The sequence below is a fragment of the Rousettus aegyptiacus genome, unplaced genomic scaffold (genome assembly GCF_014176215.1).
Source record: "Rousettus aegyptiacus isolate mRouAeg1 unplaced genomic scaffold, mRouAeg1.p scaffold_m13_p_2, whole genome shotgun sequence".
In the NCBI taxonomy this organism is placed as follows: domain Eukaryota; kingdom Metazoa; phylum Chordata; class Mammalia; order Chiroptera; family Pteropodidae; genus Rousettus; species Rousettus aegyptiacus.
In genome coordinates, this window is record NW_023416295.1 from 76,821,533 (window position 1) to 76,841,580 (window position 20,048).

Genomic DNA, 20,048 nt, shown 5'->3' on the forward strand with positions numbered 1-20,048 from the left:
TTTACTTAACTGTCATTTAAAATTATTTATTCCTTAAAATAGTAAAAATAGAACTACTATATGATGCAGCAATCCCACTTCTGGGTATATTATTGAAGGAAATGAAATCACCATGTTGAAGAGATATCTGTATTCCTATGTTCATTACAGCATTACTTATGAAGGCCAGGACATGAAAATTACCCAAATGTTCATCACGGATGAATGGATAAGTCAGGGTTGGAGATTGAAATGAAAATGTGAAATATATATGTATATATATATAATATTATTATATTTTATATATATAAAATATATGTATTATACATTATATATACTTTGTATATAATATATTATATACAAAATATATATTACATATGGTATCTTTTATATATAATATATATATATATAAAGAATACTATTCAGCGATAAAAAGGATATCCTGCCATTTATGGTACCATGGATGGACCCTGAGGGCATTATGCTAAATGAAATAAGACAAATACTATATGATATCACTTATACAGAGAAATCTAAAAACAAAAAACAAACAAAAAACCAAACTCGTAAAATAAAGAGATATCAAATTTTCTTATCAGGAAACAAGTATGCCCTCTGTCTTCGAGGTAGACACTATTTCTGTCCTTCTAGTGTCTTCTTTTTTGTTTGCTATACAAATATTCTTGAAAAAATCGTCTGAGACAATAGCTACTACAAAATGTGTAGAGACATTGTGAAGAATTGCCTTCTACCAAAGGAACACGTAGGACAAATAGAAAGCACCTAGCAAGGTGGTAGATTTTAATCCAACCTTATCAATAATCACATTAAATTTGTTCATATTAAACAAACCAGTTGAAAAACAGATTGTCAGATTGGACAGGAAAGCTAGATCTAACTATGCTAGGTACCAGAAATCCACTTTAAATATAAACACATCGTTAGGTTAAAAATAGAAGAATAGAAAAAGATATGCTTTGCAAATATCAACCATAAAAATGTTGGAGTAGCCATATTAACCAAACAAAGTAGGCTTTAAACAAGGGATATTATCAGGGATAATGAGAGATATTGCAAAACAATAAAAAGAGTTGACTGTACAAGACAGTAATCCTAAATGTGTATGCATTTAACCACAGAGCTTCAAGATATATTCAGCAAAACTGATAGAACTGAAAGGAGAAATTGACAAATTCACACACATAGTTGGAGATTTTAACACTGAGTATTTAATAGAACAGGTAGAAAATCAGTAAAAATACAGAAGACCTGAATAACACTATTAGTCATCTGGACCTAATTGACATTTATAAAAGATTCCACCCAACAACACTAGACCACACATTTTTTTCAGGTGCGCATAACAAATTCATCAATACAGACCATAAAGAGGCCATAAAGAAAACCTTAATAAACCTTAAAAGCAATAGAAATCATGCAAAGTATGGTCTTGGACCATTATAGAATTAAACTAGAAATCAATAACAGAAAGATATTTGGAAAATTCTAAAATATTTGGAAATTTAACACATTTCTAAATGACAAATGTGTTAAAGAGGAACTCTCAATAGGTATTTAAAAACATTTTAAAATGAAAATACAACATGTAAAAATTTGTGAGAGTACTTAGATTAAAACCTATAGCATTATAGGCTTATATTAGAAAAGAAGATTTAAAATCAATAATCTAAATATCTACATTAATAAATTAGAGAAAAGAGCAAAATAACCTCAAAGCTTGCAGAAGGAAGGACATAATAAATACAAGAACAGAAAACAATAAAACTGAAAACAGATAAACCATAGAGAAGAATTCATGAAACCCAAAGCTGGTTCTTTTGGGGTAACCTATAGCAACCACAAAATTGAGCTGATAAACTTTTAGGCCTACTGACCAAGAAAAACAAAAGAAGAGAAAATATAAATTACAGTTTTTCAAATTTTCTGTAAGTGTAAAATTATATAAAATGATAAGGTTTAAAAAGATGTTAGACTACTATATCATCATAAATGATGACTGTATTATGTACTTAGTAAATATTTCCTGAGCTAAATTGAACTGCATGCTCTCGTAGCATGGCTCAGTTAATAAATGGTTTTGTATTTGCCAGATTTGTTGCCTAAAAGGTTAAGTACTATTTGTGAATTGAGATTTTTGCCTACACTTTAGTTGTGAGAATGTTTAGATTACTTAAAATATTGTTAAAAAGAAATTTCATAAAAATATTAGAATTATATATTTGAATTTTGATTTTGATCTTTTTATCAGGAAAACTGGCAATGAGTTGATTGTAGGGACTCTTAAATTAGTTGGGATTCCTCTTTAAGAAATGAATTCTGGCATATCATTTGAAGCTCATTGCATTTAGCAAGCTTTGACAAACATGGCTTTGAACTGAGGTTACATGGTTGCCTATCTAGGATGAATAACTAGGGAAAGTTCAAATCCAAGTCTATTTTATTACCTGGAATTTACATAACTATGATCTAGTAAATACCACTTCTTCATATTACATTTATACATTATAATTGCTTAAATGATCATCATAGTCATATCTATATTCATCATTCATTTATCTGTCATTAATTTATCCATAAAATTAAAGTTATTTCTTGCATAGAATTCTATTACCAGTGCTACCAGGTCCTCTTGTACAGAACAGGTGCAGGCAAATGTAAAACCCTGGTCCTGCTTAATGTCTTTTTGTATTGCATTTTACTAAGAGAAGCACATGTTATTTTAACCTTTTCCTACTGTGCCCAGTCATGAAGAATTCTTTGAAGCTGGTCTGAACGTGTTTTGTTCTTCCCCTGTGGGGTCTCTTTCTCCCACTACTTCTGTTCTACTATCCCTTTGGGGGTTGCTCTTGTATGCATTTTTCTCTTTCTCTATTCACTCCCAAGCTTTATCATTTTACTTTTGACTTTGGCTTTGTTCCTTCAAACTTTTTGCTTTCATTTGACAAGCCCTCCAGGGGTAAAAGTGAAAAACAAAACAAAACAAAACAAAACAAAAAAAACCCCAAACCACCTCCATTAACAAAAACACCAGGAAAGTAGTGATTGAAAGTAGATGTTAAATTCCCAGTATTGCTTTGCTAGATTAATTAGTGTTAAAATTTTGGGTGATGACCAAAACCCCCTGTGTTTTGAAAATAAATTACTCATGCTGTATATAATACTGTTTTGCCTTCAAAACATTTGTTTCTACAACCTTATGTGGAATTTTCCATACAGGGCATTCTGTTTTTCCATTGGCAGTCTGTGAGTTAGTTTCACTTGTCTTTAGTTAGCTTTAATACACCCTCTAGTTAGACAACAAAAGGTCGTTTGAGCCAACTATAGGACTGGATTGATGGAAATCTAAAGGCTCATGTAGATTCAGCCTTAATTTGTTTCACTCTATTATTTGGACTAATACCAGCTTTATTAAGACAGGGCGAAGTGCTTGGGAGGTTAGAGACAGAGGGGAAAAAGGTGATCTATAGGAAGGTGAAAGACAAGGTGAAATGTGATTCCAACATGTCTCAGAATGTCTGACATCACCTGAGACCCTTTAGATAAATGATTTTCCATGTGTTTTATATCGCAGCCCACACTCAGACATGAAAACACACAGGCGGTTATATTAAACAAAATTCATAAAACAATACTTTTCCCTGTGCCCGACAAATGCTAATATTTTCTGTTCTATGTTCTTTGAAATGCTGGTCACAAATGACTAAACTGATTTTATAACACACGTATAACCTAATATGTGGCAGGCTGCAGTTTGTACGACACTGCTGTAGAGATTGGGGCTATTTATTCATTTCTGTGGATAAATTCTCACATTTTCTTATTTTTCAATAAACATTTTCATTATCTTTTTATTTCATCTCAGCAGTGGACACTACTATTTGTTAAATGAACCATGACTTCTCATGACCCAGTTAAAGGTTTGGAGATGTAAATAAAGGGAAGACTGAAACACTGGAAACCCAGGGCTTAAATGTCAGAAAAGTAAACTCAAAGACCAGACTTGTTGGGAACAAATGGGAGATTATGTGACAATGAGGAGAAAGAGATGAAAAAACTGTAATCACAGTCAGAATCTGAGAGTTTTATATAAGCAAAGGCCACATTCTGTTCAGCAAAGTGCATGAGTTTACAGAAAATAAATATTTAGATTTTATCTAATATAGGTACGTTGTGTAGAGGGAGCTTTGGCTGCCCCTCTTGTCAGCAGGAGAGTAATGAACTATAAGAAATTAACTGATTGCACCCTGAAACAACAGGAGTAGATGCTATTGAAGGTTAATGTCACTCCTGAGAAATAGCCCCATCCCCACCCTGATCAAGAAAACCAGGCAACTCTCTTTTATATAATAGGGGGACAGCTGGCTTTCTCTGGGGAGGCCTGAGCACATTACCTTCTGGAGAAAAAACTTTTTGTCACTCTTGGAAAAGGCACCTAGGCTGAGTGTTTCTCCACTGTGGATAGCACATAGAATCATAGATGGGGTTTCTAAAAATACTAATTCAGACGAGCAACCAGGATGAGTACAACTTAAAGGAAAAGAAACAAAATGCTTGCAGTGCACTGATAAAATGCCAAACTGGCACTCTGAACTGAGGACCCATAACACTGACCATGGGACTTGACTTTCCTTCCCACCCTACTCTCACGCTAGCCAATGTGAGAACCTTGGGAGGCAGAGGATGTTACCACTTTCCAGCTGAAGCTCTAGGAAGCCCACCCGTTCTACCCAAAGTGTGGTCCGCACACCAGCAATGTCAGCTTTCCCCGCTTGCTGGTTGGAGTGGGTGGAACCAAGGCAGCAGCCCTGAATGTTGCTGAGGGAAGAATGGAAGGACCCCTTACCCTAAGGGCATGTTTCAGAATAGACAGAGTTAAGACAGAGAGTAAGACAGTGCCTTTTACTCATCCCTGTATGACCGAGGGGAAGAGGAAGTTATTCAACATTTGGCTTTCTCAGATAAAACCCACTATAAACACTACTGATAATGAAATTTCTGGATCACATGAAATGAAAAGTCAAAGGGTTACTGGCTTCCTGTAATACAATGTAGGCTCCATAAGGTCTGGGAATTTTGTCTTTTATTCACTGCTGTCTCTCGGATACCCAAGTCATCTTCATCCCTCTGCAGACACACACTTTCACTCATATACACCCAGGCAAATGCTATACCAGTTTGGAAAGAAACAAACACCACCATTGCCTTCTCATTCACACACAAATTCAATATAGAGGAACTCTGCTCATGGTAGTTACCAAGGGACTCATGTTGATGGAGGCTTCATCTCAATATGGGTATCCTGGGCACCATGGCTGAGGTAAATCAGTTTTTAAAGGCTTCAACCAAAAAATGATATAGTGCCTATACTCATATTTCTTTGGACAAAACAAGTCACACGGTCACACCAAATCTCAGAGAGAGCAGGGAAGTGAAACTATACCATGCATTCAGAAGGAACAGAAGAAATATTTGGTAATGACTACTAAACAGAACATATGAATCAAGCTCTATAGAAATACAGATGAGAGAAAAATTAATTTTCTTAAGATAGAACTTTCAAAACACTTTCAAATGTGGAGCTGTTTAAAGAAATAAGAATATTTTTACATAGACATTAATTTTTACTATAAGAAAATATTCTCCATATCAGAAGTAGATCAGATGTTTCTCTGCTCTTTTTCTCATGTTTATCCCCCCTCCTGCATGGAATGCTCCCTTTCTTCATTTCTTCAGGCATTTGATGGATTTTTGTGATATAATCATAGGAATGTGGGCTGGATCTTATAATGTTGGGTAAGATTCATAGCTGATGAATGATTTGAAGTTGTTTGGATGATCTCTAGTAGTGTTCCAAAGTTTTCTCTCTTCTTTGACAATTTTTATCGTGGACCTGGATAGAGACACAGAAGGAATACACACACACATGCACGCACGCACACACACGCATGCACACACATACACAAGTATTTTCGGATGACATTAAGTTGGGGAGGTTAAGTCATATGTTGGCTAAAAAGAAAATCAGAATCCAGAAAAGTGTTATAATAGATTGGGAAAACCACAGAATAAACTTAATATCAGGCAAACGAAACTCTTACTTTCGGGTAAAAAAAAGTGATGGTTATGTAAATACTTTATATACTTACATATCACTTTGTTTCAATTCAGATGTATGATTACCTTAAAGATCTATGGAGCAAGATAAGGTAACTTAAATTACAAGTAGATGAGACAGAATAAAAACAATAAAAGTTAGGACAATGAAGGAGCCAAGGAAGGAGGTAAAAATTACTTATCATGATGATATATGTAGTGCGGAAAAATGCATAAAAATAAGATCGGTAGACACAGTGTCCAGGATGATTGTGGACAAAACAGAGTTTACCACAGCTCAGAATGGAGTCAGGACAGGGATGGGAAAAAGAGTTCAGCTTAAGTTTCAATTCTGACTGTTCGGTAAGTGAATTCTTGGAGTAGTGTGATAAGACAGCTTCTGAGACTGGGAACTGATTTGGCCAAATAGCAGTCGTTAGTGGAGATTGGAAGGGGTGTAATTTGTGCTGAATATATGACAATCCTAAGCCAAATCCCTCCATTTGGCATTAGAAAATGTGCACAATCAGGGAAGTAGATGTCAAAGGAAAGTGGTCAGGAGTGAGGAACTTAGCTATTAGGATGTAGGTAACTGGCAGGTACAGCAACAGGCTCAGGCGACAGCTGTATCAACCCTCTTCTAGTGCATGGAACCCACCCACTCTAGGCCCCCTTTTACAGGACCTTCGGTCTATGTCATAGATCTAGGAAATGTGATGTATACCAGAATGGATTTGAATGGTTTGACTTGGGAAAGGCAGACCAGACCCTAATATACAAATCATCTACTTTGGAATATCCTGAGATGTCAGAGAATTCTTATTATGTTGCTTTCTGCTCGCATTCTCCATCCTAGAGCCTCTTGTTGTCCCCCAAAGGTATTGTTCAAGAGTGAAGAATGGTCTCTTCTAAAAATTGCCAAGTCCAAGCCCCACCTTTTGTCCAACAACTGTCACCCCATAAATGCAAAAGAGAAAGATATTTCCTGCACTGTGAATTTTGAGTTTACCTTAACCCAATTCTGGGGATGTGGTTTTCTTTTCCAAAATGTATAACTTGGGGAGAGATTTAAATGGAGTCTTTAGCATGGGATGAAGTTGTACCAATTAGTCTTTGGTATGTAAGATGTTACCAAAATCCAGTATCTTTAAATGACAAACGTTTCTTATTTCTTATCGTTCTGTGGGCTGGGTGGCCATTTCTTCTGGTCTTGCAATGCTCAGCTGGTCTTGGCAGTCAGCTAGCGGCTTGGCTGTGACTAAGTGGTCTAGGACAGACTCCTTTATGTGTCTGGTTGTTGGCTTGATTTCATTTGTGTGAGACTTGGCTATGCAGGGTTCCCAAGAGCAGTAGAAGAACGCAATGCACAGACACTTTTCAGGTCTTTGCTTATATCAGATTTGCTATGTCCCACTGGCTAAAGTAAGCAATAGTGGTTAATCCTAAATTGAAAGGGTAAAAATGTAGACTCTACCTCTTGATTCAAGGCAGAAGAATTGACTCCACAATTCCACTGTCCCTTGGAAGGAGCTTCTAAGTCACAGTGCAAAGAGGCATATGTATAGAAATGAAAGGGGGTGTTTTTGTGGCCATTTTTGCAGTCTGCCACAGAACACCTGCTTATCCACACTGAACAGCCAAATCAATTCTTGCACATTGTCCAAGCATTTTAAAATTGGAACTGGAATCCCACTTTCCCACTGAAACACTTTTAAAGATGTTTAGCCCCTCATAGAAGATTTATTCCTGGAAACTAGACCACCATTATATGGTCATATTGGAAATTGGATTTTGAATGTTCAACTTACAAGAAGACCTTTAAAAATACAACCCACTTGTAATTTGGAGTTTGCTTATCTCGTTGGCTGAAATAGGATTGAAGAAATGAGCTAGCGTTTTTCTCTCTCTTTTCCTCCCCCCCCTTCCCTCCGTCTCTCTCTCTCTCTCTCTCTCTCTCTTTCTTTCTTTTAAATTTATTCTGTATTCTGACAGTAAGAATTCCTTTCTGAGGTGGGTACAGATGATAACCTCCTGATTCGAGTTTGAAGTTTGCACTATTTCATTTTTGGCTGGTTATAGTCAGAACTGCTGTTTTCATTGTAGAGCCAAATGATTATTTATACTTCTCTTGGATCATTCTTTATATACCATTAGCAATGACATGCAAAGCATGAGGGACTGAATATTTACATCCAAAATTCTGAAGTGAATATTCTCCCTTTGGCAGATCTGATTGCTCAGGGCTGTAAGGCCCAGTAATAAAGAACCATATGTCATTTCTGGATTGCAAGTTGCCACAGCAATGGCTTTTGTGCAGCTGAAGCTCTAAATCTCCCTACTTCTCATTCTGTGTCTGAGTGTGGCTAAGGGCTGGTTGCATGTTGCCTGTTAAAGAACCACGGAAGACTATGAAAAAATATCATTTTGTTTTTTCTTAATGATTAATTCCTCAGAGTTGTTCTTATAAATGGAGTATTGTTATTACCTACAGCATGGCAAAATTCAGGATTTGATGAAAAAGTATTTCTTAGGCATTTAGGGAGATTCTGGGCTTAAGGTTGTCCTGGTGATCTATGGAGCAAAGGGCATGTTCCTCAGCCTAAGTCAGCTTATATACTTATTGGAGTGTAAGCGAGGAGCATAGCAACTGAAACAGCAGACAGAATATGCTGAGTCCCAAAAAGAATGTAAAGAAAGGGATATGAAGTTCAAGGAATGGATGGGAGCGATATTGTTCAACTTATATTCATAGCAGTTATCACATGGTATTTAATCTTTGATTTTCTTGTCCCCTTGAAAACAAAGCTGAGGCTTTCTGGGCTTTATCGCCTCCAGTGCCTGCCCCCAGTAGAACAGATGTTGATGACTGTTTGCAAAATGAATAAATGAATAAATGCATTGATCTACTTGATAGGAGGAAGAAAAATTTTGTAGTTGTGGTAAAATTTGCAGGTGCTTAGATTGCCAGATACCAGTGGATTTTGGAGAGAAAGCATTTGCGATGGAGGGCACAGACTGAGCAAAGATTTGGAACTGGGAAAATATAAGACGTTTAAGAGAAAAAAAAATTAAGTTTGGCTGTAGCATGGAGGACACAGTTAGATCTCTTGGCTTCTAAGGTAAAGCTGAGGTGTACATCAAGCCATGGGAAGTGCCTCTGTGTTCCTTCTCTCCCTTCCTGAAGGAATAAACCTTCGATTCATCCATTCTATCCTTGATTTCAACTGCAGATATGGGCAGAGAAGGGCAGAGCAGTGACCGGGTGAAGAAGAGCCAGCTAATGATGTTAATGGAACCTGAGTCCCTAGACAGTGACTTCCATCATTATAATAATAATGACAATAATGGCTCCAAACTCATAAGCTCACACTAGCTGTTAGGCATTGTACTGACTACTTAATATGACCATCTCATTTTATCCTTCCAACAGCCCTAATACTTGCTTTGACAAGGAAGGCAACACATTCTACATGGAGTTATTTGGATATATAAAGTAGTCACATTAAAAAAATAGCCTAATTTATCATCTCTTAATGGTCCTCTACAACTTACATATATTATTTGTCCTTATTAAATTTTTAAAGAAAGCATATGTTACTTTTTATGATAGGAGAGAGGCAATTCAGTATAGTGGTTAAGAACATGGACTCTGCAGTTATATCCACCTCGATCAAAATTCTAGCTCTGGCCACTTTCTGCGACTGTGGGCAAGAAATTTGTTTTCTCTGGGCCTTAGTTTATTAATCTATAAAATATGAATGATAATAGTATAACCTGCTTCATAGTTTTGTTATGAGAATTAAATGAATTGTTATTTAAAAAAGGCTTAAGGAGTACTTTATAATCGTTGTCATTATTACTGTTACAATCTATTTTTCAGATGGGGAAACCAAGGCACAGAAAGGTTAATAAACTTGCCCAACATCATATAGCTGGCAAGCAGTGGGGTGCAGCATACTGACTTCAGGCCACCCTCTCTCTGCCATGAAGGAACCAGCCATCTCAGGGGTCTTCAAATGCCCATCATATTGGCATCTCTCATAGTTGCATCCTTGGCATAGACTCATCAGACTGACCCAGGAAAATAATCTTAAGCAGACTTTAGTTTTGTTGGAAGAGGTTTAAAGCTCACTGCTAATACCAGAAAGGTCACTGACCTCTGGTCAGCAAAATCTTCTTGATGACCTTCTCTACACAAGGTACAGAGAAGTTAGGGATTCAGAGAGTTACATGACAACATTCCTTAGCTCAAAAAGCTTACAACAAATTGTAAATTGACAGATGGAATGTATTCATGAGAAAATTCCAGCATAAGGCATATTTGACTATGATTTGCCACTTAATATAGACAAAGAGGAAGCAATCCGTATTTCACTATGGGCTGAAGGTGATCGGGAATGGAAGTTCTCTGAGGAGATAAGAATTATCTTAAGCTTTGGAATATCCAGCCAAGAAGAGAGAACTATATTGCTGGAGCACGGGTAGAAAGAGAGGGTTGAGGGGCATGTGCATGTGTGTGCATGCATGTGTGTGTGTAAAAACATGCCCAAATGGTAACATAAGAATATGGAGAATAAATCTGAAGGACAAGTGAGTAGATGGACAGATTGGGATGAGAAATTAAAACCAGAAAACAAAGGGTACCCTGAGTATTGATTACATAATCTTGAAATGAGGTTTGGAATCGAGACTATGGTCGTTGGTCTAAAATGAACTCCACTTCTTCATCTGGCACTTCCGAGCACAGGTACTGTAATGTTTCAGTCTTGCTTTTCTCCTAAGTGGATATAATTTTTATACAAGTTAACTGAGCCAGGAAGTGTACCATGTATGGGACAGAAGCCCCCCGCCCCGTACCCTCCCACCCCCACTTTAAAAATAATCCTATTGTTCATTTCCAAGACATTCTATCAATATAAAGTAAAAAGTTTCTTAAAAATGTGCATTGGAGTCAGTGATCTTTTAAAGAGGAAGAATAAGGGAACTCATCCTTAGTAGAATACCCGCTAATTACTATCTGTTTTGATCTTAGGCTTCAGAGTAGATGGCTTCTCTGTTGGTCATTTATTGATTTCCTCTTTGAAAAAGTTTTAATTCCCATGTATCATCATTTTGTACACATCTTGCCAGATTTCTGTATTTGGCTGCTATTATAAATTTTACCTTCTTCCCACATATGGTTCAAGCAATTTTTCTGAGTTAAAACCCATAAATAATTACGTTATTGATCTCTTCCAGACATATTTGCTGGATATGTAACTGCCATTTTCTAAACTTATCATATTTATAGAGTCAAACATTAGCTCTAGCTTTACTGGGCTTGCATTTGATTATTTTTCCTCTTTTGCCATGACATTCCCCAGTCTGCTTTTCCTAAATGCCTCTCCTATAATTTAATGAAAAGAGACAAAAGCAGAATAGAGGAAGGCATTGAAAAATGGCCATTGGTTAGGATAAGAAAAATGTCCTTTAATATAATGGCTTGCAAAGATTAACTTTTTCAAGTGTAATCATACTTATAAAAGTATTGTTTCTGCTGCTTTCAAAAAATTCTTTGAAATGATTCTTGAAGTTAAAAAATAATTATATGTACCCTTTGCATTAAGTCAGCTTAAAGCTTTATCATACTGCATAAGTCTGTTAGCAAATTGGCTTGTGAGTCGCTGTGTTTTCTGGTTTCTTCCAGATGTAATTGGAATTCAGCAACATTCTATTTGGAAGTTCTACAGAACAGTTCGATGATTTTATTTATGATTACATAGGGTTTTTCTTAGCAACTGATTTTGCTTTTGCAGCTCAACACAGTGTCAGTAGGACCCTCAGTGCCTGGTTATAATGTCTTCAAATCCAGTGCTTGTGAAGAGGTTTGTGAGTAAGAATGCCCTGGCTGTCTTCACATTAGTAGCTCTAATCCAGGCATGGCAATGGAGGGAAAGAGGAGTGAACATGAATTAAGGACCACTAATAAACCAAACATTTTCATATTTAATGATCTACGTACTTCTTACGAAGTCATATTATTTGAGATGAAGAGTCTGAGGTTCAGAGAGGTTACATCACCTACCCAAGGTCACACAGCTAGTTAAGCAGATCAGAGGCTGACTTTAGGTGAGTCTGACTATCAGGACTGTCATCTTTCCATTGGAACCTATTGCCTCTGCTTGAATAGAAAGGGTTTCTTTTTTGTAAGAAAGGAGTATATAATGGAGAGAGGGAGAGAGAGAGAGAGAGAGAGAGGTTTGGCAGCTGGTCATCCTGTAAATAGTCTCTAGAGAAGGTCAGGGCAAGAGTTTCTCATTTCTCTCCTCCTCCTCCTCCTCCCCTGCAAGGCCACCTCTAGGCCTGTCCTTTTCCTGTACCTAAACCCTGGTCTCTGTGGAGGGTTAACACGACAGTGAATAGCTGAGGCAAGTTCTGTAGGCAAGAAATGTCCACAAGATTATTTCTAGTTCCAAGATATAACAAACACCAGTTTTTTTTTCCTTTTTTTTTTGGGGGGGGGGGTGGCACTGAGCCTTGACAAACAAGTTAAGTTTTCAAAGCATGTATTATTAGCAAAACATCTTCCGGGGGGGAAAAAAAACAGTGACAACACAACAGCAAATTTAAGATAGCTCTACAAAACCGGGCATCTGTACAGACCTATGGGGAGGATAAGGAGAAGACACTCCTGACTATAGGCAGGACAATAAAATGAAGCCAGATGAAACGGGGGCTCTGCACGACTACTCAGTTCCCAAAGTCCGGGGACAGTGTGTTGCCATGAGAGGCAGAAAGGCCATGGTTAGCAGTTAGATGTCCTGGTTTGAATCACAGCTCTCCCACTTATGTCACTGTGAGTGTAGACAAGTAATGGTGTCTCAGTTCATCCACCTGTAAAATGAGAGTAATGATGTCATTTACCTTCATAGATCTATACTATCTGAGGCACTTGGAACAAGGCCTGCTACACTGAAAGCACTTGCTCACCTGGATTGGTTCTCAAACATGGTATTGAATTGCCTTCTCAAGGTAACTACATGAATGAAACCCTGGAAGATACAAGATCTCATTATGACTGTACATATGGCAAAAATTAGAAAGGACCACTTACTAAAAATGTACCTCTAAACCTCAGTTATTTTATTATTCACTATTTTGGTGAATTCTTCAATGGTCAAGATAAAATGGAAGTTGGAATGATATATTTGTTTGCAGCACTCACCATCATATATGGTCCATCATCTGTGGCTTACCAAAATATTGGTGAATTGTTGATTCACCCCTAATCTTCTGGCAGCTCTTTAAATATTTGTGCTTTAAATTGAGGTCAGCGAATACAAATACAGATCAGGGTATTTCTCTGCCCTCTCTGTGTCTCATCTTTCTCCCAGCTATAAATTGTTATCTATTCACTGGATAAACATCTGAATTCCCTGGTGCCCAGTAGCTCACTGATTTCACTAAAAGGTTGTTTCGCCCAGCTTTGAAACTGAATTCTGGTTTCTGAATGGCCAGCAAGATTTATTTTCTCTGGTGGTTGGAGCTGATATATTTTACCAAGGCAAACCCCCATGCAACAATGGGATAAATGCATGGGGCAGAATCATTTGCATAAAGTCAGTGAGCCCCATCAATAAACCTCATTTATTTTGTTATCAGAGAACTAGCCCTGTGCCGGCCCTATCCATCAAGAGACAGCCTCTCTGACCTTTCAGTTCATTTCACACTGGACTGTACTGTCTCACCAGCAGCCAGCCTACTTGGAAATCAGTGTAGTGGTTTCACACTAGGAGCTTTGACCTTTGTAGGAACCACGCCTGTGGGGACAAGGAGCCCCGTATCAGTCATACTGCATCATCCAGCACCGTCCAATCAAATGTTAGTTAGCATGGGCTTCTGCTTGCTTCTTGGTGCTTAGCTTAGAGATGACAGGCAGGGTAGTTTAAGGAAAACATGAATAAATCCAGATTTAAATCTTGGCTCTGCCAGTTTCTGGCTGTGACAATGTCAGCAAAAGTTTTAACATAACTGAGCCTTACTTTATGAATCTGTAAAATGAAGATAAATACCATTGACCCTCATGGCATTTTGTGAGGGTTAATAGAGGGACTGTAAGTCATGTCCAGCATAACACGTGTCACATAGTGGGTGCTAGTCAAATGTTTCTTACATTGTTGTTCTTCTTCCATTTCTCCTTTTTGTTTCCCTTCCTTTTCTTTCCTCCCTCACTTCTTTTCCTTCCTCACGTGTGATATTCAGTATACCTGAGAATTCATGTGTGAGTATAAGTTGTAGCCTGTGGGGTAATTGTCACCTTCAGGGCCTGAGACATGGCTCCTGAAGCCTGAAAATGGACCTAAGTCTTTTCCTCATCAGCCTTCAGCCTCCCTTTTAGCCATGGGCCACTCCCCAGCAGAGATCAAGTCATTAGTCCCAGGTACTTAGGTTTCATCTTTCTCCAAAACTTAAAGATCAATTTACTTCTCCTCGAGACTACTCCTATCACCTCGTGGGCAAAATTGCCAGCAAACAGATAAGTTTGGCCTATATAGTAGGTGTTCAGTAAATGCATGACACATTGGACATATGATGGATAAGCTCCAGGAGCTCATGGAGTAAGAGATACAGATTCTGGGCACCAGGTATTTTGGGAATCATGTTATCAAATATATTAACAAGTCTGGCATCTGGAAAGACAGCCAGGTATTAGCTTTAGAGCTTGGGCTCTAGAATCATTTTGGCTCTGCTCTGTGTCTTCCAACAAGTTTCTTAATCTCTCAAAGCCTGAATTTTCCCACCTGTCAATGGGTGATAGTAAGGTGGTTTTGGAGTAGATGAGAAATAGTCTTTGAGGCACTTGGCACAAATTGCTCTCATAATAAGAGGAACAAACAATGACTAGTCCTGAGATGATCTGAAAAACTCTTGTTATGGGCTAAATTGTAGCCCCCCTCACCCAATTCACATACTGAAGTCCTAACCCCGTATGCGTCAGAATGTGACTGTATAGAGTCTTTAAAGAGGTAATTAGGTTAAAACAAGGTCATTAGGGTGAATCCTAGTCCTATATGACTTGTGTCATTTAAAAAAAGATCGGGACACACATGCATACAGAGGAAAGACTATGTGAAGACACAGGAAAAAGGTGGTTTATCTGCGAGCCAAGGAGAGAGGCCACAGCAGAAATCGACCCTGCCGACACCTAATCTTGGACTTTCAGGCTCCAGAATTGTGAGGAAATAAAATTCTATTGTTTAAGTCACTTAGTCTGAACACACCGTTATGGCACCTAGTGCCACCCATGCTAGGCTAGTTGCTCACCAAGCCTGTGTTCCTGAGGAGAGCTGTGCACTCAGCCTGGGCTCCATCAGTGACAGTCTGATTGAATTTAACAAACCTGAAATTTTGTTTTGGCCTTTCCTCCTGGATTTTTACTTTCTAGTGAATAATATCCCCACCACTAGCTGGCCATATTTCAGACAAGGTTTGTGCTTCACCCCTTATCACAGTATTATCTTAATCCACTTGCTGTTTGCCTTATTTTCTCTGTTATTTCCTGAAGAACCAAAGGACTGGGCTTTGACTATTTTCTCAGCGATTTGGCCATCTGCCTTGTGTGAGTCTTCCGGTTTGCTAGAAATTGGACCTCGTTGCTCCATCTGTCTTCTTGGATTCTGACCTACTACCTTGCTGACCTAGGTTTGTCATGTAGGCCCTGAGTACTTTCCAAGCTTTGATGGCTTCAGCGCTTCTGTCACTGAGGAGTGTGTGAGTGCGTACATTCTAATGTTAACCTCAGGTGGTGGGTAGTTAACATAATTGCATCCATCTTACCCACGGACGCCTGAGGGTCAGTTCCTGAAAAGTTGCACAGTGTGTATGTGGTTTGTTTCTCTGCAGCACCAAGACCTTCCCATTTCTACATAGAGCCTTTCACTTTGCTTCCTGGCTCTGACCCTTGACTTGGCTATAACCTTCAGGACCTACCAGATCACCCTAATAGATTGTTCTAAGTCCCCAGAACACGGTTTCTTGCTTTGTGTTCATGATGCACCATATCCCCGCACATGGCCCCATATTGATCAGCTGTGGTCTAAGAAATCTCTGTCGTACTGAAGCCTATACCCCAGCATGTGGATAAAGAGAGTGTAAGCTGACCAGCTCTGGTGGGGAGTGAAAACAGGATCACACCTGCCTCTTCTATGTAGTAAGATTACCACAATACATGCTGAAGCTTTATAAGTGGCAGAAAGGAATTTATGCCATGAGATCTAAGAATTCCTAGGTGGTCTTGATGACTATGCCATGTGTCTTGTATAGGATCAGATTTCCTTATACATGCAGCATGCTCAACGTCGTGCATAAAAGTGGCTCATAAGAATAAGGCAAGGAATTAGGACTTGGGTACTTGAAATAAATCTGGAGGTATAAAAGCAGACTAGAGCCAGGAAAATATCTAGGAGTTAGTAGGCAAGTCAGAATGGGAAACCATCTTGGGTGGTCTAATGTAGGAACAAGTGAAGGGAAAAGAAATTTGCGACCTAGATACGCTGTTTCATTGACTTGCTGGGAAGTCAGTAATCTTTCTTTGCCTCCATTTTTTTTTTTTTTTAAATAATAGTTTGAACCAGGTGATCTCTAAATTGTATTCTATTTTCTAGAATGCCAATCTGTTTTATTTATTTAGTACCAGTGTCAGAGCATGTTAGCAGTCCAGCTAATAGGTACTAGATATCAGCAACATTAGGTACTTGACTTACGAAATCAACGTCTTTTCTAGGACAAAAATTCTCTTTTGTATGGATTCTGCTAAGGCTGAAGCAGACCAAAATCTAGATGTAAGGGCTGGTCTTAGAGAACATCTTTGGGAACACAGTGTGACTCATGGATATTCATTTCATAATACTCTAGTCACTCATGAGAGTTTGGACCTCACGGTAGTGTGTCAGCAGTGTCTTTGAAGCTTTGGCACTGAAATTAACTTTGTTAAACCATGAATCAAGGCACTAAGATAATTTTAAAATAGATGATGGTTATATATGGAGCTTTCTGCCCACAGAATGACACAGTAGGGGATAACTATATAAGAAACAAAAAATCTTTCTGAACCAGTAAGATGAAGTATGGTCACACAATAAACAGTGCACCATTAGCTCAGGGCAGGACAGCAAGGACCCCCCCAGATAACTCTCACCCTCTATGTTTGCTGGAGAGAATCTTCACCCTGAATCATCCTCCTCAATCCTCTCAGTGGTCCCAAAGTCAATGGTAGAATGTTGGGCAAGACAAAAGTAGGGTGTCACCCATACACTCAGTCTGATCTCAATTTCAATCATGTATTGAATGAAATAGATTTGCACTATTTTTCTCAGGATCAGCTACATAATTTGTCAGACCCAGTGCAAAATGAAAATGCAAGGCCCTTGGTTCAAAAATGACAAATTTCAACATGGTGCCAGCACAGCATTAATTCAGATGTAAGTCCCATCTGAGCAGGGGTCTCTGTGTGACCACACAGGTTGTGTGTCCATGGAATTAGCTCTCATCCTTTCCCCCAATATTCTCCTCTACCTTCCTGCAAACGAGGCCTGTTCCCTTAGGGTGCTGGTTTTAGTCTCTGAGCTGTTTAGCAAATCTACCCAAAGTGACTTGTATATGCCATTCTCTCTCTCTTGTATCCTCTGTCGTGAACTATAGGCAGTTTTATAGAGATGAGGAAAAGGTGGCAGAACAAATGTGGCAATGCTCTCTGGCTCATATATTCCAGATGAGAGGCATCTGCAGGATTGTCAAGATTCTCCTAGATATTCCGACTTTAAACCGGGGATTCTTAATAGGAGTTAAAATCAGGAGTATTTGAGATACTTCTTTAAAATACACTTTTTAGGGATTCTAAATCTGTCAACCTGGTTTACACTGTTGAAAAATCTTCTCAGGAAAATATTAGTAAAGCTGTTGCATTTATTTTTCATTTTATGTATCCTATATCTTATTGCCTATGTACGTGTATATGCCCCCTCCTTGCCCCCTTGATCCTAGAATGTTTAAACCGATATTTGTTTTAGAGTGTTTTAAATTGAAGTTTGGCTTTTGCAAATTTTCATGGTGATGATTATCCACTTGACTCAGGGTGCAGTTATTTGTGACTGGATCTAGTGGAGGCTACAAACTAATTATTGCAAGCAACCAAGAAAAATAAAGAGAAGGAAAAAATGCCACAAGTATTGTCAATATTTATTGTAGCATATGGCTAATGTATAAAGAGGTAATAGAACAATGTATCTCAAGGGATCATTCAAAAAGAAAATTACTTAAATTAACTTTTCAGGCAAACCGAATTATGCATTATACCCCCTCCTGTAATGCTATACAAATTCAGTGTTTGTGAAGAGTAGAACTGGGGGCTATAAATCAAGCCTTATACAAGTACTGTTGTACCTGCAGGGATTTTTTTCCTTTGTGTTTTTGGCTTTTAGATGAATGAAGAATATTCTCAGCAAATTATTAATTACTCCTGCTTGCCTATAGAATTGAGTTCACTGTACTTCTGTAGGAGTCAATGGTATTCAAACTGCAGCTTTTGATGAAGTAATCGGCCGCTTCTGGGGCCTCTTTCAGCTGCCCTGGGCGTGCTTCACATGTAAACGACTGCCAAATGGATTCTTTCGACATTCCAGCCAATTAAAATACATTTAAAGTGCAGCTGGTGGAGAAGCAAGCCTGGCGATTGTGTGGAGAACTTCAGGGCAGGGAGACAAAAAAACAAACTTTGTGGAACCCAGCTCGGGGCAGCCCAGCCAGGCTTTGGGGGGGAGGGGAGGGGGAGGGAATGGGAGGGGCAGTGGAGCAAGTCACAGAAAGAGTCTTATCTTTAGTTGCTGTCAGAATCAAAGATGACACTTTGAGCACTACCTTAAAAGACACAAAAAAGGGAAGCGTGTTTGGTAGGGTGTCAGTTTTCTCCCCTTGCCTCTTGAAACCCTGTGTTGGCCGGTTGCCCAATGTGGTGCTGCATACAAATATTGACAGAACACAGCGGTGTTTGTTAAACCCGGGCTGGGGAAGCCAGTGATTAAAACTCTTGAAGGAAGATCTGAAAACCCAGGAATTCTCCTCAATAGCCTTAGAACACTGACCGAATGACAGAGAAAAAGTACTGAGTGGGCTAAAGTGAAATGCTCACCACCGTCCCTGTCAGCTATGCCTTTTCGGTAAGGACAGAATTTTCTTTTCTCTTCCTTTTATTTCTCGAATGTTTATGTTGGTGTGGAGGAGAGTGTCCAATGTGCTAAGCGCTCTGCTGCAGAGCTCTGATGTGCAGAGCGCAGGGTTTGCCTGCGATTTTTCTGGAGGACGGGAGGGGATTGCACTGTGTAAACAGACACAGGCATTACCCAGCACGTGGAGTCTGCCAGAGCTTTTCCAGAATTAAGAATGATACGTTTTAAAATGTTTGCCTCTGCTGATCTGTCCTGGTGTTTGCTGCCTGTGTCCAGGTGTCCCGAGATTGAGAATAAATAGATTCATCCTTTGAACCAATAGTTATGATGTACATGTTTGTTTAATTTTTATTTTCATTTTAAATGTTGTCTGGTTCATTCTGTTGCCAGTCCCACACCTATGCATGCGAAAACTGTTTCCTCCTCTTGGGTTAATATTCAATCAAGCACAAACATTCTCTTTTATTAAGCAAATCCAAAAGGATTGAAAATGCCTTACTTTATCTTGATTTTCATTGGAGAAGCTGCTAACAGGGGAATTTGTTCTGAATCCCTCTTTTCTTATACTTTAAGGAGGTAGCTGTAGTGACACTATCTCTGTGGTTTTTCAAACTCAATAAATAACCCAGCTCCGTGGGTCCTGCTCAGATGCCCGTCTTAAATTCCTGTGAAAGCTAAGTAAGAGTATGGCTGAGCAGAGACATTGATTCCTACCCTTCAATTTATCAACGAAAGACACAAAGTTCTTGATTG

At 38.6% G+C, this 20,048-nt stretch overlaps 1 protein-coding gene across 10 annotated transcripts in view; it reads left to right on the forward strand.

Moving 5' to 3' along the window:
• Window positions 1–20,048, forward strand: part of NCKAP5 (NCK associated protein 5) — a 909,219-nt gene that overhangs the window by 15,391 nt on the left and 873,780 nt on the right. For 9 of the 10 annotated variants that reach the window (XM_036235765.1, XM_036235763.1, XM_036235768.1 and 6 more), the window contains exon 1: window positions 18,949–19,286. The exons of the other annotated variant lie outside the window; for it this stretch is intronic. Coding sequence is in view for 1 of the 9 variants with exons in the window: in XM_036235767.1 (XP_036091660.1) it covers window positions 19,251–19,286 (36 nt within the window). In the remaining 8 variants the exon portion in view is untranslated. Of the gene's footprint in view, window positions 1–18,948; window positions 19,287–20,048 lie in introns of those variants that run through there. 10 annotated transcript variants of the gene reach the window in all.